The 25713-nt window shown below is 44.0% G+C and overlaps 2 protein-coding genes across 2 annotated transcripts; both read left to right on the top strand.

Moving 5' to 3' along the window:
• Window positions 1–3109: 3109 nt before the first annotated feature.
• LOC306937934 (choline/ethanolamine transporter FLVCR1-like) lies at window positions 3110–4483 on the top strand (the record flags this gene model as incomplete). Its single annotated transcript, XM_079521960.1, has 1 exon — window positions 3110–4483. One exon carries the CDS (start codon window positions 3110–3112, stop codon window positions 4481–4483), a length of 1374 nt encoding a protein of 457 aa, XP_079378086.1.
• A 17608-nt stretch (window positions 4484–22091) lies between these two features.
• On the top strand, window positions 22092–22922 carry LOC306937933 (uncharacterized protein; the record flags this gene model as incomplete). The annotated part of the gene is made up of 1 exon (XM_079521959.1): window positions 22092–22922. The coding sequence occupies one exon, from the start codon at window positions 22092–22094 to the stop codon at window positions 22920–22922; it is 831 nt and encodes a 276-aa protein (XP_079378085.1).
• Between the last annotated feature and the right edge of the window lie 2791 nt (window positions 22923–25713).

The following is a 25713-nucleotide window of genomic DNA, read 5'->3' as shown; positions in this document are numbered from 1 at the left end:
AGCAGAGCTGTATTATTCCCCAGATGGGACCCTGTAAAGGCTGCTGGCGGAAAAGGTGTTAATGTGTCACTTTGAGAGACATAGCCACAGATACACACACACACATACACGCGCACAGGACTCAGACACTCACACATAGGCATGCATGCACATACTGTACTTTACATAAAAGTACACACAATAGTGTAGTTGTGACATATACCCCCCCCCCCCCCCCCTCCCCCCAGTTACGCATGTGGGCGCATGCACGCACGCACACACACACAGTGGTGATAATATAGTTTTTTAAATGTGTTGCTTTAAAACACATGCACGCACGCGTGCACACACATCACACCTTGCTCAGAGCTTGCTCAGACACAGCAGTGGTGACAATAATAGATACAGTGGTTTAAAATGGGTCAAAGGAGTGGCCATCATATATGTTCTATTCAGATGAGTGTTAATCCATTGAGACCTGGAACGCATCCATGTCACGTTAGCGTTTAACCACATTAACCATTAACCCATTTTGGGGCGGGAACCCCTTTTGGTGTTTTAAACATTGTTATAATTTAGCTATTGAAAAATAGCAGATCTACAAGCTCATAGCGCGCCACCGAGTGGCGCGCTATGAACTTGTAGGTCTGCTATTTTTGAAAAATCGTTAAAATGTGCCTCAAATCTTTCCGAAAATTGTCATGATTTAGAAAAACTTTTTTTTAAATTTCGACGTCAGGCCTGAATGGGTTAAGAGAATGATCGCTCGTTTCATGAGCTGATTAGCCACCGCGCGTTAATCACAGACATTCCATAATGAAATGAGAGGCTCTAACAATATCACCGGACAGACTGTTTATGGCCTTCATTAGTATTTCTATAACAGCCTGTTAGATTGTGATTTGTATGCAGCTTTATTGCAATCACTTTTCTTTTATTAATACAAATGAGATAATTATCACCACGTGGGACACATTTTGCAATCATATTTTAAATTGTCTCTAAGATTACGCTATATGGTGGAGGACGTTTTTTTTATTTTGTAACCCACACCAGAGTTTAGAGGGTGCGCAACGGATTCAAACTTATGACATTGGAAGCGGTTGGTAACCGTCCTACCCCACTGAGCTTGTAAGGATAGCATTTTTGAGTGGTGTAAAACACTCCTACAACTGGCTTTGTTAGTTTACGTGTCTGTCCGTACCAAAAAAATCACACCCGTGTGAACTGAGTAGACTGATCAGCTGTGGTCTGACGTAATGCCTGACGTAATGAAATCACACCCGTGTGAACTGGGTGACCATAGCAACCATGCTCATTTTTTGGTACGAACAGACACGTAAACTAACAAAGCTGAAATCACACCCGGGTGAACTGGGTGACCATAGCAACCATGCTCATTTTTTGGTACGAACAGACACGTAAACCAAAAAGCTGAAATCACACCCGGGTGAACTGGGTGACCATAGCAACCATGCTCATTTTTTGAGTGGTGTAAACCACTCCTACAACTGGCTTTGTTTGTCTGTCTGTCTGTCTGTCTGTGCAAAAAAAAAGAGCATGGTTGATGCTGATTGGTTGATGCTGATTTCATTACGTCAGACATTACCTTACCCCACTCAGTTCACACGGGTGTGATTTTTTTGGTACGGACAGACACGTAAACTAACAAAGCCAGTTGTAGGAGTGGTTTACACCACTCAAAAATGAGCATGGTTGCTATGGTCACCCAGTTCACACGGGTGTGATTTCATTACGTCAGACCACAGCTGATCAGTCTATATAAGACCTTACACCACTCAGTTCACACGGGTGTGATTTTTATTTATATACCCACCTTGTTTATAGGGATGAGCGCTCATAGGTGTCCTGGTAGGAGATCCTGAGAATTATAGGAGGCAGAGCCCACGAAGAACTGTCACTGACTAATGAGTCCTACTATTGTAATTAGTTCCAGTGCCATCACTTGGTCGTTCTTCCTGGTGTCACAGCGATGACCAGCGGGCTCTGCACTGCAGCGGGTCTTGAGTGCCCTGCAGGTCAAATGCATGATTTAGTCACATCAAAAAGAATGATACTGTAATTGTGGTGATATTGCTTTGGATGTGGAGCTTTTACATGGGACATTTACATGATAAAATGTATGTTGAATTAAAAATATATATTTAAAACGTGTTTAAATGCATGAAAGTACTACTTTGGTCTCATATGCACAAGAAATGCAGTTATGGACAAAAGATAAACAGAAACAGGTAATTTAAAGAAGACTTTAAACTAGCGACTAGAAGCATACATTATTTATGACAAGGTTTACTAAAATAATAAAATGTGAAAGTGTGACATATTAGTTTGTTTGTACAGTATGCCTTGTTGAACCTGAAAATGTATAAATAAAATTGTAAAAATCACACCTGTGTGAAGTGAGGGGCGCTCTTATCATCGTACGTCATTATGACATAACATGTCTGCTCACACACATATGACGTAAATTCTCCATTCATTGTCAATGGGAATTTAATGTTTGTGTAGGATGAAAATAGCCGATTTGCTCAGACACATATGATGTAAATTCTCCATTCATTGTCAATGGGAATTTAATGTTTGTGTATGACAAAAATCTACACTAATAGCTGATTAGGAGGGGCTTGTGCACCTAACAAAAAGTGTAACATATCCTGCAACCAGGAGGGGGGAAATAGCGACACCTTCTAGGGCCTAGAAGGTGGGCATTATATGTAATTGGCCGCGGACCCCCATCTCAAAATATGTTGTTCCAGGGACCCCCCAGAAGCCTGTGTGGAACTCCATATTTGGACAAAACTGACACATCACAATAAACTATTCGATGACGTAACATTCAGCGGCTCAGCCTAAAAGCTGACTACACACGGTGTGAGGACCATAAGAAGAAATCTGTCTTTGTGGCAAATTCTAGATTTGTTGAAGTGATGTGTGTTGTGCGCAGTAGCCAAACCCGGTGAGGTCATCCACAGCCACACGTTTTTCTCCCCGTCCGGTTACGGAGGTCTACCGGACGGGGCAGCAGTGGTTGGAGTCCATAGACCATCTGAGCAATTCAGACCCAATTAAGGTTTTGGAGAAGATCCCCCAACCAGAAGATAAAGAGGAGATGAGCAGCGTAGGAGAGGCAGGATGCAATGAGAAAAGTAAGGAAACCAGACTGTACTGGTGTCGCTTCGCCATCCTGGCAGTTTTCAGTTTGAATTCGCTTGTCAACGGTTTCCAGTGGATCCAATACGGTATCATCAATAATATCTTCACCCACTACTACGGTGTGACCAGCAACCAGGTGGACTGGCTGTCTATAGTCTACATGGTTGCCTACATCCCACTCATCTTCCCTGCTGCATGGCTGCTTAATAAGAAGGGCTTGAGACTAACAGCAATACTGGGGGCAGTGTTGAACTGTCTCGGGGCCTGGCTGAAGTGCGCCAGTGTACACCCTGATCGCTTTGCCGTGACCATGCTGGCACAGATCATATGTGCCTGTGCCCAAGTATTTATTCTTGGCCTGCCGTCCCACATCGCCTCGGTCTGGTTTGGTCCCAAAGAGGTATCGACAGCGTGTGCTACGGCCGTGCTTGGGAATCAGTTGGGATCAGCTATAGGTTTTTTGCTGCCACCCGTCTTGGTTCCCAACACTCCGGAGGACCTTGGGAAAATGGGAAACAACATCAGCATCATGTTCTATGGCACTGCCATTGTCTCCACTTTCCTCCTCATACTCACAGTCATAGTGATAAAGGACCGCCCCCCGCTGCCGCCCAGCCATGCTCAAGCTGTGCTGCCAGATAATCCTCCAGAGGACTACTCTTATAAAGGATCAATAGTCAACCTCTTCAAAAACAAGGCTTTCACACTATTACTCATCAGCTATGGAATAATGACTGGCTCCTTCTACTCCATATCTACCATTCTTAACCAGATGGTCATGGCTTGCTTTGAGGACCAGGAGTTGAATGCAGGGCGTATTGGATTGACTCTGGTTGTAGCTGGTATGGTGGGCTCCATCATCTGTGGCCTCTGGCTGGACTACACCAAGACATACAAGTTGACCATTCTGATAGTGTACTTCCTGTCATTTTTGAGCATGCTGGTGTTCACCTTCACTCTGCTCCTCAGCAACATCTACGTGGTCTTCCTCACTTCTGGAGTACTTGGTTTCTTCATAACCGGCTACATCCCTCTGGGCTTTGAGTTTGGAGTGGAGATCACCTATCCTGAATCTGAAGGAACCTCCACGGGTCTCCTCAATGCTTTTGCTCAGCTCTTTGGGATTATCTTCACACTGATCCAAGGCAGACTGACGACAGACTACAACCCTCTGGCTGGAAACCTTTTCCTCTGTGCCTGGATATTACTAGGAATAGTACTCACAGCCTTGATCAAATCGGAACTGAAAAGACACAACATCAACATAAAAGCAGACTGCAACCACTCGCAAATCCCAATTGAGTGCCATGCAGGAGGAGAGTCCTTCTGAGACGAAAACCAATGAGCCTATGAATATGGAATATTGTATGATCAAATAATCAGGGACCAACTGACAGAAGGCACAGCGTGAGACAAAACACGGGAGAAGCTGCTAATGGAGCCTGATGCAATCAAAATGATGTTGGAGGCGCAGTGAGTGACCCCACAGGAAACTGAACCACATGAACAAAAATGAGTAAGAACATAAATGAGTAATTTGCACACCTACAATGTGACAGGTGCGTAAGAGAAGAAAAAAGGGTTTTTATTCAGAAACACTGAAGGCTAAATTCACTTTCGTAAATTCACTTTACAGACTATTCTTGATGGTTTTTTCTGAACTCTTAACAATGTACTTTCATTAACATTTTCATAATTGATTTTTTTATGTCTCCATTTGCCAGACAACATAGTTTTTTCCTCCTTTATTTTCCTCCCGTCCTTTTTCTCGTTCAAGGACAGATTCGAGGAGGCAGGCTTATGGAGCTTGATGTGTTTATTATTTTCTGCACTGCATTTTGCTCTCATTACTGCCTACTGCTAATTATGTACCTTGAAACTGTTCACCTGTTAGTCTGTTTTTGATTACATGTGTTACCGATGCATTGTATACTGCCTACAACAAGTGTTGCTAACCATGCATAATAGATTGCACATTACAGTTTAACTAACCAGAAATATAATTTGGTGGAGTGACCTGATTGATCCACCGTAGGCTGGGCAGCCTACTCACGACTTGCATTTATCACAGTTTACACTACAGGATAGATAGATAGATAGATAGATAGATAGATAGATAGATAGATAGATAGATAGATAGATAGATAGATAGATAGACTGCGGTCGAGATCATGGATTTCACAATGCCACGCCAGACTTCCCGGTCCTTCATTCCACCCCCAGTTCCTGCTTACTGATGCATGTGTCCCTATAGCGATGACAGCAGGGAACGACAGTTTTCTACCTCTGGTCTGCTTTGAGGCAGAAGAAGGGAAGATATAACCTCATTATCAGCTCTGTAGCAGTGGCCGGCAAACTGTGTTCTTCTGGATTGGACTAGTGAGGAAACACAGGGAAGGTTGCTGTATATTAGATTAGTCGATGGGTGGCTCTTCCAAGACAGATGTTGCGCTCTCATTAGAAGGCGGTAAGTGCCGTTTCTCTAGTTTCTTTGAAAGTGTCAATGTCTCGGAGCCATAGAGTAGAATCGTCTCAACGGTCGTCCTAAATATTTTTTACTGAATACCAGTATGAATACCAATGTATACCAACAAAGTCGCTGGTATTCCTAAAGTAACCTAAGTAAATGATGCTTAAACGGTAAAACCTAACCTTAACCTCAGTAAAACGGTGCCGAAACCTAACCCTATTCCTAAAATTAACCCCAGTAAAACTATGCCTAACTCCAAACTTATTTCTAACCTTATCCTCAGTAAAACATGGTACCTATTACCATAACCTGTGATGATTGTATTTTGAGTTCACCTGTGTCCTGTTAATCCCTGTCTATTTAAGCCCTCTGTTCTTATTGGTCCATACTCCATAGAGTAGACCATTGTCAAGTTACTGTTAGTGCCTGATGTTGAACATTCCTTCTGATCTTGTCTTCCTTGGCCTACAGACTGTAAAGTTGGATGCTGATGGCTCCCGTAGCTTGTAAGATTAAAGTGATGGACAGAAGTTTAGAGAGAGATCTGGGAGGGAAAAACCAGGAAAGCAAAGAACCCATGAATGTAAATTTGTACCCTTTCAGAGTTGAATTAACACTCAGGATTTTACTGTGTAACGTTACGTTCAAGCTGACCACCAAGTATCCATGTGGCAGTTTGCAGATAAGGGCAGAGCCTCAGTAATCAGAGAATACAAAGTGTGATCATCTGCAGCGTGCTACGATACCCGCCACGATCTCAGCCCGCCACGTTTCCCGGCCGCAGCATGCCGGTTCCAAAGCAACTCGCTCGGCGGGATCCAATCCGATATGCATTTGCAAAAAGGTTCCTATTCCTTACTGCCACCTCCGCTTTAAAATATAAACACACGTATAGGCTACTGTAGCTGAACATCTTCTGATAAAGTTCAATTACACAGGTTTACGCAGATTGCATTGGTTTCTTTGGTGTGTGCCTGTCACGTGTATGCATGTGGTGGTTTGTGTGCACGTGTGCGTGCGTTCATGCGTGCTTGGTAGAATACACTGTGCAGGTAATGGGAGCTTAGGCCGGTAACACAACTGTTTCCAATGTATAGAAATGACTTCAGACATATAGCAAAGGAAATGGTGCAACTGTGACTATTTCTCTACTCCTCTTTTTCTTCCTCACACCCCTCTTCATTATTCCCCCATTCTCTGTGCTTCTTTCCACATTTCTCTCCCTCCCTCCTTGTCCAATCGTTCCACTCCTTTCGCCCACTGGTCTCACAAACTGGTCTCAATAGAATCAAGTTAAGGCACTACTTGAAGATGCAACACAATGAACACATAGCGACTGTACTTGTTTTGTATGCAGTGTTGTACTCTTGCAGGGCATCCTTGCAAAAGAGAGGTCTTCCCTGATTAAATAAAGGTCAATAATTTGTCTACCTGTGCCTACTTTTACTGCGGTCTCTTTTTCCTCCTTAAAGGATGGGTTGCCAATTTCAGCCAAGGGTATATAGGCCTACCCATTAATCAGCATCAATTCTTTATAGTGTTCCAGTTCCAATTGTGTCGGCTCATTTCATTGAGTCATCACTTCCTATTGCACTTGTTTAATCTGTGAGTTCTCTCTCCTGATCGGATACAAAATGTATTTTCTGTTTACTAAAGAGCTGGAGAGACATGGAGGCTATATTGGACTATAGAGCTATTTAACACTACATTTAACAAAGAAATATCACTTTTGTCCGTCCGTCCGTCCGTCCGTCCGTCCGTCCGTCCGTCCGTCCGTCCGTCCGTCCGTCCTTCCTTCCTTCCTTCTGACCAATGCAAGCATGCCCATCAGTATCTTGCACCGTGGTCCCAAATCATGTCTGAAAGGGCTGCACATATAAAAACAAAAGCATAATTAAAACAAGTAACAATGAATAAATGGAGACGCACCCACACACAAGGGCTCTGCAGTCAAAAATGGACACGCTTTGTCTGTGAGATGTAGTCCTACAGCATGTGCTGCAGCAACTGTGATATGCATATACGAGAGGCAAAGTAAAAAGGTCACGTGAAGGTTAACCTTTACTAAAACACACTGCGGTTCGCTCCACCATTACAGCGAAAACAGTGTGGGCTACGTTGGGAAACGAGCCAAAAGCGTGAACCTTCGACACGCTAAAGTTCAAAACCAACTTTTGTTGGCTTTGTTTCAGGGCATACAAAACATGCACAACCACATGCACAGCAACATGCACAACAGACAGGGCATCCGATTCTTTATCAGATTCTATCGTAACCTTTAGTCATGTCTTGGGATGTGCATTTTTCTCAGCGAGAGAGGAGGGGAGGGGGCGGGGGCAGGGGAAAAAATCAATTGGGGGAAAGTATGAGAGCAAGAGGGTGAGTGAAAGGAGAGAGAGGCAGGGGGAGTATAGCAAGAGTGAAAAATGTGTTGATTTGTCAGCATGGGCTGCATGTCTCCGGAGACACCAATGAGAATTCATCATGAGAGATAAATTGCTTTGCGGTGGTGTTCTCCCTCCCTCCCTCCCTCCGCGTGTGTGTGTGTGTGTGTGTGTGTGTGTGTGTGTGTGTGTGTGTGTGTGTGTGTGTGTGTGTGTGTGTGTGCGCACAAATGTGCGTGTGATGTGCGTGTGATGTGCGTGTGTGTGTGTGTGTGTGTGTGTGTGTGTGTGTGTGTGTGTGTGTGTGTGTGTGTGTGCGCACAAATGTGCGTGTGATGTGCGTGTGATGTGCGTGTGTGTGTGTGTGTGTGTGTGTGTGTGTGTGTGTGCGCGCACAAATGTGCGTGTGATGTGCGTGTGATGTGCGTGTGTGTGTGTGTGTGTGTGTGTGTGAACACGTGATCTCTCATCATGTGTTGCATTCAGAACGTATGTATATTAGGCATACAGCATATCCCTGCACTTATGAATGGCATGTGTGTGAAAGCATTCTGTGGACCAGCTCCAGTATACATGGTTACCTCTGTGGCAGCCGTGACAGTATAATTACGTTATCGATTGCTTATAACCTCTACTTTACTTATAGTATATACAATAATAACACCGCTGATGGATAGTATTCCCTTTACCCTAATTTGTAAACATACAAAGGCCTGCCCTGCAGCAGTTTATCACCGTCTGAAACCCTGTGTGTGAAAGAAAGCAATGATGAATAGATTGTGTGTACTGGAAACCTAGGACCTGCATTTAGGCCAGGTGCAGGACATCAAGGCAAGAATCAAATAGGTGGTTAAAACATGATACGCACACTGGGCGACTGTGGCTCAAGAGGTAGAGGTAGAGCAGGTCGTCCAATGATCCATGGGTCGGCGAATCCCGGCGAATCCCGGCTCCTCCTGGCTACATGTCGAAGTGTCCTTGGGCAAGACACGAGCAACTTGAGCAACATTTCAACCATAATGGTCTTCATCAGGCAAATGATCAAAACGTTGTGTTTGTTCCTTAGTTAAATTGTCTTTGAGATTTAAAACCAGTGTGCTGATGTTTTAACCTCCGAGCCGTTTGATGCAGCAATAGTAGTTAGTTTTACTCGATTCAGCATTTAAATGGGGATTGCTGCAAAACAAAGCAGCACCAAAAAAACAGAACCAGCAAACCGGAACCACGTTTTATTTATTTTTATCCATTGCCTAGACCGGATCACACCATAGGTATAATATATAGAGAGCAGATGAGGAGGGACAGCCCCGCCCCCAATCTTCATTTCAATTGAAGATGCTCAGTGGCGTTTTGAAGGACCCGGGAAGACTGACGAAGTCTTCCGGGTAGTACCCCTCGAGCGAACTGGTGACGTGAGGTTAACTGTATAGCCTATAGGCCCTATAAACAGTATGCAATGATACATGGCCATTCTATGTGCAACATACTTAAACGTTTGCAAGTATGACAATCGTGTCGATGCCATCAATTCAACAGTGGACACAAGGTTCACACACTACAGCGTGTCCACTAACATGTGTGGCATGTTGTATATATTTAAGCAGTGAGCCTCTGCAGGACATATGGTGTGGCAATTAACTGTGAGTCATGCCAAGATGAGGTACGGTACATTTATTACATCTCTGCTAATGTAATTAGGACTCTGTGGATTGTCTGTCCACAGTAGTCATGGTGACATGATGGAGGAAACCTGTGTGGCGGCTGTATGTGGTCCATGTTTCACAGCTGTAGAGGAAGGTGGTGACGCAGACAGCACTGTAGAAAGCAACCTTGGTGTGCAGGTGGAGGTTGTTGTTCTGGAAGACCCGGCGCCGTAGTCTCCCAAAGGCCACCGAAGCCTGCTTGACCTGGTTCTGAACACACAAGTATTAGTAAAAATAGCAAGAATTAATTCAAATGTAAAGTTGACAGCCATATACATCTTCTGTTCCGGCTGGGCCTTCCCCGGCTGCCGTGTTTCTGGTTGCTTCCTCTGTTTCTTCTCTCTTTCTCTACAGTATCTCTGTGTGTGTCTGGGCGTGGCGCTAAGGTTCCCTTCCTGCTGCCAGTCCATTTGTGCACCTGCGAGTAAAACACACCCATCAGGCTCCTGCAGTTTATACACGGCAATCTCTACACTCCAGTCTTTGTCAGCTCATTCAATTCGCCAACGAGGTACTAAAGTTACTGTCTGTTAAGTCCAAGTTCTCTGTCAGTACTTGTGTTGCCTGAACTTAGTTTGACTCTGTGTTTTCCTGTGCCTCAGGTTCAACTCCAGTTGTTGTCTCTGCTTGCCTGCCTTGCTACGCGTCCCTCCAGCCTGCCTGCCTCACTCAGTGTCTAGCCAGCAAGCTTTCCAGCCCACAGGCAGCTCTCTCTGCCTTCCGCGCTCCAATTATTCAGGCTCTGCTCATCACTTTAACTACTGCACAATATATCCGTATTTGTAGAGTTGCAAGCTGTGTGTCTGTCTGAGTACTGATTTTCCTCACACTGACCCTCATTTATCAAAGTGGTGTATACCAAAAAAACGAGCCTATGGTGAGATCACCACAATTGTCCGCCTATCATTCCATCGTGACTTTGATGTACAAAGCTCGCGTCTGGTCTGAGCTCGTGTCAGCTTTGTCTACACCCGTTTTTCCATCGTAGACATGCATGCGGAGCTCTTATTTTATTTTATATTTTCATAACTCAACGCTATTATAAACCCTTTATGTCTCTGTGCTGGTTAAAACATATTAAACCAATGAAAAGTATTGAAAAGCGCTTCTGAAACCTAACTCTGTGTGTAAAAACAACTAACTCCACCCCTCTCCCCTGGTCATTTTCAACCATGAGATGTATCAAAGCTCCTCAGACCTTAAAGGACCAATTCACCACTTTTCAACCTATCTTCATATAATAGGTCCTCACTAATAATCATGAAAAAATGGCGCAATTTTTTTGTGCCATTTTTGTCTGTGTCTCATATGAGGGCTGTGGGCAGTTCAGAAACCGTCCTCCAGTGACATCATCAATAGGGAATACAAGCTAATAGAAACTGCAGGCTTTCTAGTCCTGAAAAGTTGCAATGCGAAAATGGAAGCCATCGTTCTCACGATAATGAAAATCTAAACATTTTTGTAAAAGAATCTTGTCTAAAAAAAATTTCACTGGAGGACACACACACACACACACACACACACACACAGGCCTCATACTGTGTGCGTGTGAAATGCTAGCTCGCAATGGCACAACCTTTGGCCTGTGATGATTATGAGAGAGGGGGGCAAAGGGGGTCTGTGTCTGGTTCAAACCGTTTTCATAGCTCTTTGTTTAGGGCTTACTGTCGGATGATGAAGCCAGGGAATTGCCCTAAAATTGGTTCTAAAATTGGTTCTCAAAAGACAAATGCATATGAATGCAAAGCCTGGAGGATGCCTGAAACCTGGGCCAAAAGGAACCACTTACAAACCAATCTGGTATCAGTAGACCTCCACGGATTGAACTTCAGTGGTGAGGTATTCTTAGTGGTTATCTCCAAGCTTCATTCATTCATACAAGATCTGTTTTTTTTTTTTTTCAGACAAGCCTTTAAAATGCTGTTCACATCTCTGGTTGTCAGAGCTTTTCCGTTTCTTTGATTACTGACACTGTATTACTACTTTTTTCAAGATTTGTTTTAGGCTTTTCTGTCTTTTTTGATAGGTACAAGTGAAGTTATACAGGAAAGAGGGAGAGAGAGAGAGAGATGGGGAGAGACATGCAGCAAAGGTCGTCATGAACGGGACTCAAACACGTAACGCGCTGGCATTTTTCTTCTTTGTACCTAATATGGTGATTCATCTGAAACCAATGATGCAGTTGGAACCTGCAGCTGCTCTGCCGAAGAACAAGAATAGGAACACAGTTCACTGATTTGGGTGAACTTCATTTAATATGAACTGCCTTGACACTCCATCTGCAGAACATGAGTCATCTAATCTCTGTACTTAGAAGCCTAAAAGCGGTGTATACAATAGCATTTTCCCCTCATCTAAAAGCCTGTTTAGACCTCCTGCTTTGGCCTGTCAGTCACTAATGGGAAGCTGAAGAGTCATTATAGGTTTCGTGTTGACATTATCCACCGCTTCTACTTCAAGTTTCACTTTATTCACAGCTGCAAGATAAGACGCTGCGTCAACATCCCTCACCCCCACCCACAAACGCCATGCATCTGCACACCGGCGGCGTTCAATTTTGCTGCGACAACAGCACTATTTGCATAATTGATTACCCTTACACGGAGGGAGCAGAGTACACACAGAGAAGAAGAGCAAACAGTATGATGACAAATTCTGGTGGTGAGTGGATGCTGCATCGTCTGAAAGATTAATACGCCATGACGTGGGGTGAGCGGGCCAGAGGATGAACAGCTAAGCGCATGCTAATGTACAGCAGAATATTCATGGCATCCGATTGGGGTGCCCTCTCCCCAGGATTCTCCGGAGGCAGCATGTGAATGAAGAAGTGTTCCTCCCAACTTATTTGGCTGAACTTTCACTACCCTCTGTTGGAAATTAAATATGTAGGAGTGTATGAATATGGATCCGAATTCAGGAGTGTATTATAGGCACATGTTTTTCAGAATGCAGCAGCCTCTTCACTTGGAGTAAGCAGGATACAACTGCAGTGACATCACAACACAGAAATGTGGGGAGAAATGAATTGGCATAATGACTACATTGGGGAGAAAAAGGGTGTACAAAAGATATCCAAGGAATCTGATGCCCTCAATCAGCGAGCAATGCATCAAAATAAACTGAAGTCATTCCATTCCCATAAGGACAATGAACCGTAAGAAGTAATCTTATTTCAACATACTGGAGACCGGAAGTAACGGGTGTTGCAATGTTGCATGCATCTGAAGATTGTGTGTAGAGATTACAATGTTGTGCAGAGTTGATTTGATTTTGTAGAGGCTTAATGGTGTGATATGGTATGCGTAGATTGCAGAGATATAATTAGGATTAGAATCTTCAAGCAGACAAAACATGGGAACGAATACATTAATGATGCACACGACGAACCGATTATCCAGCTCACCTTTTGTTTCAAGATTACCTATATTTGTTCATTTGCACATTTTGGGATATACATTTTTATAGGATAAATAATGATATGTATTAAATAGTAATAAAGGGAACAGATGAGTGATCTATAGTACCATCATTTAATTCCCAAGTTGTTGCCAAACTAGATAACTAGCAGAAACTGAGTTTAGGATCATTCTTTGAGAAAAGACAAGCTTTATTGTGCAGTGCATGATGTGGCGATAGAGCCTTCTTTGTGGCAGCCCCTGCCCTCTGGAACTCTCTCCCCTTGGAGATTCGCCAGACTCCTACATTGGACTCTTTCAAGTCTGCACTGAAGAGACATTTGTTCACTTTGGCTTTTGGCAACTAGTTTGTTTGTTTTGTTTTTTGTTTTGTAAAGCGTCCTTGGGTTTCTTGAAAGGCGCTATATAAATCCAAGTTATTATTATTATTATTTAATTTCTGGTCTGAGAAAGTACAACCCACTGGAGTAGTGAAAAGTCAACTCCTTCCGATTTCCCGGAGTTTCACAGTTGGCAAGGTGCTACATGTGTATCCGCAGGACATCTGTGCCCTCTGAGTAAGTATTTTCAGCTGCCAGACTCACGGTGAACAACAGGCTGCACAGACATCTGAATCCAGAAATATTAGGCCCTATATCTTGCGCCACCCCTTACCCCTTATCCCTAAACTAATTTTGCCATTTTTTACTATTTTAAAACATTTTAAAATAGTACAAATAGCCGATCTACAAGCTAACAACGTGTCGATGTAGATTGGCTAGTTGAAGTATTTTTAAATGTTTTAAAATAGTAAAAAATGGCAAATAAGTTTAGGGATAAGGGGTAAGGGAGATGTAAGAAGCAAGATGGAGCCCTAGATGTCTGTTGATTGGAAAGGCTGGCCTTTATTTTGTAAGTCATCTAGTCATTCTAACTACTATTACTATACTCAGGAACGATGCAAGTCGGGAACCAAGTTGGAAATGCATGCCACCACCATGGTTGAAATCTTGCCCTTAAGTTATACATGGGGACAGGACCTGAATTTATTCGATGCAGCCTACTGATCATTCATGAAAAGATGTTGGGAAAAATGTGTTCATGATTCTTTCCTTGACCTTGATTGTGACCTTGACTTTTGATCTTTTCAACCCAAAACAATCTCTTCAGACAGCCTACTGATCATTCCCTCCAAGCTTCATGAAATTTCTCAAATTATGTTGCTAACAAACAACAAGCACATGCAAACATGAGTAATTACAATACCTTACCACAATTTGCAGCATTAAGAGTATTAAACAGAAACCTCTAGAAGAACACAGTAATTGCAAATTACAATCTTAATTGAATAATATGCGTTTTGTCAATGCTTGCTTTTTAATTTGCAAGTGTCGGATCGTTGAGTCTCTTGTTATATTACTCTCTCTAGACTGCTTACTGTACACACAAGTTCATTTGCCTAACACAAACTGAGGGATGTGTGTGTGTGTGTGTGTGTGTGTGTGTGTGTGTGTGTGTGTGTGTGTGTGTGTGTGTGTGTGTGTGTGTGTGTGCGTGTGACTGTGTGTGTGGTGTGGTGTGGTGTGGTGTGTGTGTGTGTGTGTGTGTGTATGTGTGTGTGTGTGTGTGTGTGTGTGTGTGTGTGTGTGTGTGCGTGTGCGTGTGCGTGTGCGTGTGTGTGTGTGTGTGTGGAGTAACAAGAGTTTTACAGGTTGCTCTCTACCCACGCTGACTGTCTGACTCTTGACTCACATTCAGAAATTCACACTACCTCCCTCCCACTCTCTTCTCAACACGTTTTCCCTCTCGTTTATCAGTCACGTACTTGCCCTCTCCCTTTCAGACAAACACATACATGCATTGCACGCACACGCACATGCGCACGCACGCCGCACGCATGTACACGCTTGTATTACTACACACTGTATACTTCAATACAGAGAGAACAATAACATTTTAGAACGGCGATTTTATGGACGTAAAATGTTCTTTGTTCATCAGTCGATTTTGAGGCTTGATATAGAAACTGGCCAGGGATAGTCAGGACGGTGGCTCTTGTCTGAAGTTGTCTTCATGTTTTTATGCATTTGTTTTGCTTTGTTTCTGTGTCAAATCATCATCATCATCACCTTTATTTATACTCGGAATACAGTTGAGGGCAAGCCCTCATTGTAGCCGAGGTTTACAATCAAACAACATTATAAATCAGGATAAATTACAAAGGAACTTTATACAGAACAACCATCAGTAAAATAGATCAATTGAAGCAGGAGCAATCATGGTGAAAAATGTTCTGGAGCATTCCTTTGAACTGACCGAAGGATGGCAGGGAGCTCAGTTTTAAAGAGTTTTGGAGTTCATTCCACGAAGTTGGGCCATTGACAGAAAAAGCTGTCTTGCCCAACTCTGTCTGGGCCTGAGGAACCTTGAGCCTTAAGAAATCACTAGAGCGGGTCTGATGTGTATATTATGTGTTGCATACATGGCTGCTGAGTCGCAAGACACATTTCAATGAGAGCTGAATAAAGTAATATTGTATGGTAAAAAAAACATTTTGTAACAATAAACGAAAAGCCGAAAATAGCAGATCTACAAGCTTGCAGATTGGCTATTGTTGGTACACGACACCTACCATTTTCTGGTCCTCACAATGTGTATTTCATCAAATTCTACTATACTTGCGGGGACATATGGTCCTCACAAGTAGAGTAACAGCCCACACACAGTGACACACACACACACACACACACACACACACACACACACACACACACACACACACACACACACACACACACACACACACACACACACACACACACACACACACACACACACACACACTTCATCTTTGTGGTTTTAGGACATCAGAGTAAATTAAACCACATGACGCCAAGATCTTAATACCCCGACTATAGGGTAAAGCTCCCTTCCTCTCACTATGTCTTTCTTATCTATTTCTTTATCTCCCTGAGTATCCTGCGTCACGCTAATAGGTCCATGATTTAATGTATCAGTGTACAGTAAGCAGCATGTATCTAGATATCAGCACGCAGTCTTTCTCCTTAGAAATATATAGTTCCTGAAGTACTGGATGGATGGATGAGGCTTCACATGGATCTATAATCAGGAATGCTGATTAATCTGTCAATATCGTGTGTGTGTGTGTGTGTGTGTGTGTGTGTGTGTGTGTGTGTGTGTGTGTGTGTGTGTGTGTGTGTGTGTGTGTGTGTGTGTGTGTGTGTGTGTGTGTGTGTCCGTATGCTTGCATGTGACCAATGCCAGAAAATCTCTGGTCGTATCTGCAATAATTCCGACCATGATTTCATGGTCGAAACATGTTGGCTATATTGCATTTTAATTCAATAAAGGCTGTTCCCGGATTGTCTGTTGTTTTTTCAATGGTTATTGGTTATGGTTAAATGGCCATACCAATGTCAACACATTTACAGTAATTGTCTATTCACAGCTTTGGCTATAATATATATTGTACTTAAAGATGCCGTGATGTTTTTCCCTAAAACACGATCATCAGGTATTATTTTTATGTCAAAATAGTGTACAGTATTTTGTTAAAATGTCATTTTTATGTGGACACGCCCACCAGTTCATTAAGTATGCCTGGTTTGCCTTGTCGGTGGTGATGGGTGGTGATCCACCTCACCCACAGCTGTTGTTGTATGATAAAGAGGGAGGGGTTAGGGGAGGGGATGATATTGTGATGTCACTATATCACTGTTTTTTTCATTGGCATGTTTGACTGTCAAGGTTTCAGCCTCCAGGAACATTTTGTCCAGCATGTGTATACCTTTTGTCCAATGTTACTATTTTTGGCTAGGGCCAAAAAATGTAAATGCAACGATAATAATAACTGTAAGTTTTTTTTCATAAAGTATTAAAATGAATATAACGAGTGCCTTCTTCGAAAATTAAATAATCCACAATATGCTTTGCAAAATGGTTGGCAGTAACGTATACCGTGAGTTGTATGTTAAGAGGATATGTATTTAATGTAAGTACACACAGTTTACATGTTGTGCATGTGTGCGTGCGTCAGTGTGTGTGTGTGTTTGTGTTCCAGCATATCATTTATGACTTACATGTATGATCCATATGCTTGTCAGTGTATTTAAGTGTGTTCTGTCCCCTATTGATTACATCAAGTCCATGTCATTGACTGCATGCTGATCCGTGTGAGCCACAGTGGCAGTGTGTGTGTTCCTGCTATTGGATTCCCAGGCTGGGAGTGGTATATGGATGGGTAATATGTCCTGCATACAGTACCCGCTTTACAGGAAACATAGATCAATAGGATGAGGACAGTCAACCACGTGGAGCTATAGAAAGGATGAGAGGAGGAGAACAGAAGAGAGCGAGAGAGGAAAAAGAGAAGGAAAGAAGAGGATAGGGCAAGGAAAGGAATGAAGAGGAGATAAAAGTGGGTGCCGAGTTGAGTTATTAATGGACAGCAGGAGCCACAGCGGAGGAGAGGAGAGGAGAGGAGAGGAGAGGAGAGGAGAGGAGAACACCTATTGGCAAAATAGATAGATTCATAACAGCTAATGTGGTATGAATAGAAATCACATGTTTAACTTCAGCTAAATGTATGATTCACATTTATGGTCTGCGTTGGTCTCACAGCCCACAGTATACCGTACCATACGTGGTCTTCAATTATGCAAATTACAGACTAGAGAAGCGCTCTTTTCATTCATCAACTGTCTCATTGTTCCATGACGGGTGCCATCCTCTCATCTGAGGGCCTCATAACGAGACAATTCTCTGTAATTATGATCAAAATTGAAAGACACTGGCTGGACCAATAGGGCTATATATATGCATGTGCCATGTGATTTACACTTGGATGAGAGAGCCTGTTTCTTGCCTGTGCCACTTGAATCATCTCCGGATTCATGGAGCTTTGTCAAGAACAGCCGTCTCTTAAATGTTAATAACCTTGCTTGTCTTGATGGTGTGATTGATTGTGATTGCTAAGGCATTCTGGTAATCTAGCTATAGCCTTTAAAACATCACTTTACAAACAAAAAACAATTATGTCATGAAAATCAAGATATCTTCCATCCTGCAAGGCATTAAGTAATGTATGCATAACATTTTCTGCATTTCCATTTTAGAATTAAAATGGACCAAACAACCACATTATGCTCAGGATATTTTTACCCATATGGTAATATGTTATTATGCCATATATTATAATTGCCTGTCAACAACACAGAATGGCTTCCTCAGGTACATTTCAAAGGAGTACTGTGCAGAACAACATGTCTATGAATGCAACACACCTCTTACTTCATGTGACTTGTTTGTGCGCCTGTGAGAGACCACATGTGCACGCGTCCGTGCGTGCGTGCGTGCGTGCGTGCGTGCGTGCGTGCGTGCGTGCGTGCGTGCGTGCGTGCGTGTGACAATGCCATCTGATCTCAATGGAATATACATAGCCACGGCAATGATGTGTGCTCATTAATGTGTGTGTGTGTGTGTGTGTGTGTGTGTGTGTGTGTGTGTGTGTGTGTGTGTGTGTGTGCGTGTGCGTGTGCGCGTGCGTGAGCATGAGCGGGTGCGCGTGCGTGTGCGAGAGAGAGAGAGAGAGAGAGTGAGATTTCTCATCATATTTCTAACCAGGGGGATTATCCTATTTGGTTTCATACTACAGGGGGTTTAGAATATGAAACCATGTCTACCTGACTAGCCTGATCCAGCTTTACACCCACCTGTACATCAAACAGCACTAATACAAAGATGCACCATACACTGTCTATAGGATATTCAAATAAGAATAATGATCTCTTTCCACGCACGCACGCACGCACGCACGCACGCACGCACGCACGCACGCACGCACGCACGCACGCACAAACGCACAAACGCACGCACAAACGCACGCACGCACAAACGCACGCACGCACAATGCTCAGGATTTTACCGTTGGTGTACTGTAGAATGAGTAAGAGTGAATCACAGATGGATGACTTCACACCATGCAGTCAAAGAGAAAGAAGCCAGCTGGCCATCCAGCTCACCGAGTGACACTCCAGCTAGAAGGAGGACTTATGTCAGCATTTTACGCACGCACACACACACACACACGCCCCCACACACACACACACACACACACACACACACACACACACACACACACACACACACACACACACACACACACACACACACACACACACACACACACACACACACAGTACACTGCGTTTCTCTATGACATTACTCTCTCTCTCTCGCCCACTGGCCAAAGCATGAATCTTCATTGAGAGCGCCACACACACACACACACACACACACACACACACACACACACACACACCACACACACACACACACACACAGTCACACACACACACACACACACACACACACACACACACACACACACACACACACACACACACACACACACACACACACACACACACACACACACACACAGAGTGAGTCAGGGGCTGTAATGTGATTTGTCACTGCCTGTGCTCCCTCTCTGATGTGATTATGGGGCGGCGTTCAGCCGGCTGTGTCAGATGAGATCCTCGCCTCTGATAGGACGAACCCGGCGAACACAGGAAGTGTCTGGTCCCTCTGCTATCTGTCACCCTGGAACCCGGGGACACTGACTGACTCCTCACACATGACAGCTTGTGCGTGCGTGCGTGCGTGCGTGCGTGCGTGCGTGCGTGCGTGCGTGCGTGCGTGCGTGCGTGCGTGCGTGCGTGTGTGTGTGTGTGCGTGTGCATGTGCATGTGCATGTGCGTGTGCGCGTTCAAAGGGAATTATAGGTTCCTTTGGGAGACACTTCCCAGACTCACCGTTCTGCCCAGATAGGAGAATTACAGTAAGTCACATCATCCCAAGAGACTAGCGCACACACACACACACACACACACACACACACACACACACACACACACACACACACACACACACACACACACACACACACACACACACACACACAATCGTGCAAATGAGCACATGCAACCAAACACATTCAGATTTTATAAAATATAAATTGAAAGAATTTAATGGGCTTGACATTGTTTTCTACAGACATTCTATCTATCATTCATCATTTTCAAACACACAAATGCAATTATGCATTGGTCTGTCAGCACTAGATGCATGGCTTTCTGTTATTCTAAAGCCACGCAGCAAGCCACTTTGTGTATGCGTGTGTGTGTGTGTGTGTGAGAGAGAGAGAGAGAGAGCGAGAGAGAGAGAGAGAGAGAGAGAGAGAGAGAGAGAGAGAGAGAGAGAGAGAGAGAGAGACGTAGAGTACAGAGTAGATATGAACAGATCAGAGAAACAGAGGAGATAAAAGAGAGGAAATTGTACACAGTATACAATCCATCCATATATACAATTTACATGGACATACTCATGTTATGAAACATCTGTCTGTTTCATTTGCAGTAGAACATTTGAGTTGATTGGTACTTAAGCGGCTCAGAATGTGGTTAGACCAATATGGACCCCAGTGTCAACATGACTGATTGACTGGTGCAGCATAAAATAGAACGACCAGTATTATACGGTTACATATCGTATTGTCCAATTGTGCCTGTTGTGGAAATGGAGCTCAATTTCATGTTGTGGAAAAGGTAGAAAGCACATTTCACGTGTCTGTGAAATGCAATACTATTGCCTTATTTAAAAGGACACAGTCAAGGTCAATTTATTCTTTACATGACCAAGTGTCTTTTTGAACATTCATATAGTTTCTGCGACTCGCCGACAGTGTCGTCACAACAAGCAAGAGGACAAAGCCTCGTGCCTGTCCATCGTCTACTTCATCTTTCCAACCAATCAGAGCATGTGAAATTTTATTTAGACAAATTTGTGCCACTTTTTTGTATGACCTTCAGGCGTTCCCATTGTCAGGGTAGCGCTCTGGTTTGGACGTCTCTTCTGCTCATTGTATTAGAGACTTAAGGGACACATACCATCTGGCCTTTTGTCTTCAGTCAGTCACTACATTGTGATGGGAGCAGATCGTCACCGCTGGCGTTTCTGAGCCAACTCATTGTCATCCTATTTTCAGCCAACAATTAGCGCACATAAATGAGTGTCGCCATGACTACCAATGAGACACACAATAATGAGAAGGATGTGCAGTGTGCACGTGAGCTGACTGGAAGTCTCTCTCTCTCTTTTTACAACGTGGCTCTGTAGGAGGCAGATCCTATAGAAATGTCTGTCTGTCTGTCTGTCTGTCTGTCTGTCTGTCTGTCTGTCTGTCTGTCTGTCAAGACACCAAGGCAGCCAGTAGTAGACCAGAATTACCTTTTTCAACTTTTTATATTTTTGGAAATATTTAACTTTCATTTCCTATGGAAGTCAAAGGCAGTCATTTCCTAAGGAAGTCAAAGGCAGTCAGTTCAGGCAGTCACCTTGCCCAAATTTGGAGTCGTACGACAATATCATAGATACGTCATAGATCAATGACATCATAGGACTGACCTATTCTGACCTGAGATATCAAAGGCGTGTTCTTTTGCAAAATATTTGCAGCTTATAAGAGTGATGTAGCTGCATTTGAAAGTAGTGTTATTCAAGTCTTTGTTACCTGTAGATGTTCATGTCGCAAACGCAGCGAAATGCCTGCTAATGAAAGTCAACAATAGACCAAACACAACGTCAACATCACAAACATCAAGGGGCAGCTAGACCTAGTGAGTTGCGGTGCCTGCCGACTATGTATTCATTCTCGTCCCTCCTCACCAGCCTTCCTGAAATGAGGATCGACCATGGTCCACCAAGCATCTCCAGCCAACAGCAGAATGGAGCACTTTCTAACACCAGCTGGGATAGGCAATGTCTTAGAAAGCATAGGAAGAGAGCTGGTGATGAAGGATGCAGTGCCAAAAGAAGGAGACTGATTACAGAGGTAGAATCCGACCTTCTGGATAACTCCACTGCGGCTATGTATTCATTATCAGGCCTCACCAAACGTCCTGACATGAGGATTGACCTCGGTCCACCAAGCCTCTCCACTGTCTCCAGCCAACAACAGAGTGAAGCACTTTCTGACACAAGCTGGGAGAGGAGACGCCTTAGAAAGCATAGGAGGAGATCTGATGAAGACGGATGTGGTGCCAAAAAAAGGAGACTAATAGTAGAGGCAGAATCCAGCTTTCTGGAGAACTCCAGCTCTAGCCTTTGTGACGACTGGCCTCCAGGAAGAAGCTGTCCTTCTCTGTCTGCACAACCGTCCAGCCCTGCACTTCCACAAACCAGCCAAGGGCCTCAGGACATTCCCTTGCCTGGATCATCCTCCACTCTGAGCCGTCCAGAGACGGAGGGATCCTGTGTGGAGATAGAAGCAGCTCAGAGACAACTTCGGGAGATTGGGAATATAATAACCGGGGAGGATGAGGATGAAGACCTGGATGTGGAGCCATTTCCCAGGCTGGTGATATCAGAAGCCCTGAAGGAGAGGTTACAACGTGGGATCAGCGACATCCTCCCCTACGCAGTGGCTCAGTCCGTGAGACATTCCTGCATGGAGTTGGTTGTTTGGAAGCCACCAGAGGAAGACTTGTCCAGGAGGATGAAAGACTCGCTGCTGCAAAGGCGGCGTAAACGTCCGACGGCGTGCCAGCAGGCCCCAGCTCCCAGTCCCTCTCCATCCCTTCAGAGTTCCCCCAACCCCGCAAACTGCTTGCCTGAACACACATACTCCCCTCTGTACCGTCCTGTGGCCAACAGCTCTGATGAGGCGGACATGGAAATAGACCAAGGCTCCCTTGAAGGCCACAGCAAAGCAGAAGAGACTGCAGATGTAGAGTAAAGGTATTAGGCTATATATGACAATCTATGTTATGTTGGTCAGTTTTGCAACATTTTGCAGTTTTGATATTTTATCTTTTGCAAAGTCTGGCTGTCTGTGTCCTCTTTGTCAGGATTGTTGTAGAGCTGCATATAATATGGAGCCGATTGATCCATTTGCGCCTGATGCCATGACGAGTCGACGACACACTGAGGTTAGACAACACACTCCATATTTGTGCGTCAATGCATTGTGAAGCTGCTACCCTCCTCCGCTTATAAAATGACCGTTTCTTTTAGAGATTTGTCAAAGGAACCTCTCGGCAACTCTTCCTTTTCTTTAAATTGTTATTGTCCACCATTTGTCTCGTCTCGAGACTCGTTAGTTAAGTTTCCTGAACGGCACCATATAAATATACACTATGCACAAGTGTCAAACGTGCCTGGTGCCCAACACTGACTAAATGTCATCATGTAGTCTAACAGTACCACTAACTGTTAGGTCTGTGATTGATTGACTATTAATAAATAGGAAAGAGTATATGTAAACATATATAGTATAGCCTACCGGTCGGTATTATGTATTAAAGAGACAAAAAAAACTTTGCTTGGCCTACAATACATGAGCTTGGGCATTTGGTTTAATGATAGATCAAGGATCTAATTGTGCATAGTTTGTAGGGTAAAGTAGGCTTTTTAAAGTTATACTGATCCTTATGTTCATAGCTTGCTGTGTAACTGCTGCTATAGACTTTATGGTGTGGATGCTCAGCAGTTATGTGTGCTGTGGAATGGGCTACCTGCAAGGCTGCAAGCCCTCAGTCAATTAGCTCCTCCATAAAGTTCTGGATAATTAGCAGCTGGACTAATTGCAGGTTGTATTTACAGTACCCCATGTTTAGTTTTTAGTTTTTGCTATTTTAGCTGTCTATAGTACGTTGGAAACAGTATGCATGTGTTTATTATTGTTTGTATTATTGCATTGTAGTTGCCAATGTGTGTCCAATACAGGATCCCAGACGATGTCAGGTTGAGCAGTTAGATTTTTATATCTTTATTTATTCATAATGTAATAACATATCATTAAAAAAAATCACACCTGTGTGAAGTGAGGGTGCTCATATCATCATACATCATTATACATCACATTCCGTGCTCAACCAATCAAATCATCACAGATGTCATTCCGGCCAATCACTTTTTCCGTCTTCACTTTTCTGCCCTCACCTTGCCCTCACCTTTATCTTGTGTGTGCGCGCGTGCGACTGTGCGTGCGTTCGTGCGTGCGTGCGTGCGTGCGTGCGTGCGTGCGTGCGACAGGCATGTTTTTCACACTTTTAGAGCACACCCGTGGTCATAATGTAGTATTCGGGTGTGTGTGTGTGTGTGTGTGTGTGTGTGTGTGTGTGTGTGTGTGCGTGCGTGCGTGTGTGCGTGCGTGCGTGCGTGCGTGCGTGCGTGCGTGCGTGCGTGCGTGCGTGCGTGCGTGCGTGCGTGCGTTTTTTTTATATCAAAATTCAAATTTTAATTACTTCCTGACTGTAAACAAACATACTGTGCGAAGACATAGATAGGCCTTTATGAATTGCTGCTATACGTTTAGCCAGTTCAAGATGACGGCCAAACTCAAACAGTACCAGTATCAAAATATGTTTCCGAAAACATTGGAAGTGAGAAAGAAGCAACGCTTCTCTTGCTCCCTCGGGCTGTGTGAGACGCAGGGCATTGCAGATAACAATTTTTTTTTAACAATTTGCAGATACGATATGTAACCAGATAAACCACATTTCATATACTATATGCATGTTTGTCAATAAAAATGTCAGTCTCTCAATCAATAGACTGACCATTAGGCCATATGTAGTCATCCACACGAAGCCATGCTGTCATTAGATCCCAAGTTGTTTGTTGCTCTCTCTCTCTCTCTCTCTCTCTCTCTCTCTCTCTCTCGGGCTTGGCATCATGAAAGCATGATGTGTTGGGTGGGCTTTTACAGGGGGCACTGGTTCATGCTGGCAGGCCTCTTCTCCACTTGGCAAGGTGAGCCAGGGGTAAGTTGGAACGGTAACCTGTGCCCGGTGCCAATGCCTCAGGTTAGGCTGGCAACTGCATGAGTGCTCCAATGACCTGCCCCATCTGCTCAACAAGGGTAAGATGGACCAATCTCAAGTGCATCCAACCACCTGACCAGAGGATATGGCACACACAGACACGCACACACTCATAGATATAGTGCAGGCATGCAAACGAGCCACAACCTGCATGCAATAATGCACATGTACCCTCATTCACTTCAACACGAGCATTGTGACACACACTGGCCACTCACCCAAGAAATCTAAAATCCACATACAGTGCATATCCTGCTAGTTGCACACGGCGTGCGCAAAATTCTTCATCACACCTTATTCCACTGACTTAAGCCCTACTTTGTGTTGTGATTTTGGGTGACCATTTTATGTCTCCTCCCAGTGGGACGTGCCTCGAGGACCTCCCTAGGGAGACGCCCGAGAGGCATCCTAACCAGATCCCTGAACCACCTAAGCTGGCTCCTTTCCACGCGAAGAAGCAGCGACTCTACTCCGGGTCTCTCTCGTGTGACTGAACTTCTCACCCTATCTCTAAGGGAGATGCCAGCCACCCGTTGAAGAAAACTCATTTCGGCCGCTTGTATTCGAGACCTTATTCTTTCGGTCATGACCCACACTTCATGACCACTAGGTGAGAGTAGGAACGAAGATTGCTCGGAACTCTCTTTCCTCTCTTTTCACCACAACAGCCCCTGCCACTCCGATTCTCCCCCCCCCCCCCCC

Source organism: Electrona antarctica (assembly GCF_951216825.1).
Source record: "Electrona antarctica genome assembly, chromosome: 15".
Lineage (NCBI taxonomy): Eukaryota > Metazoa > Chordata > Actinopteri > Myctophiformes > Myctophidae > Electrona > Electrona antarctica.
This window is presented reverse-complemented; position numbering and strand designations above follow the sequence as displayed.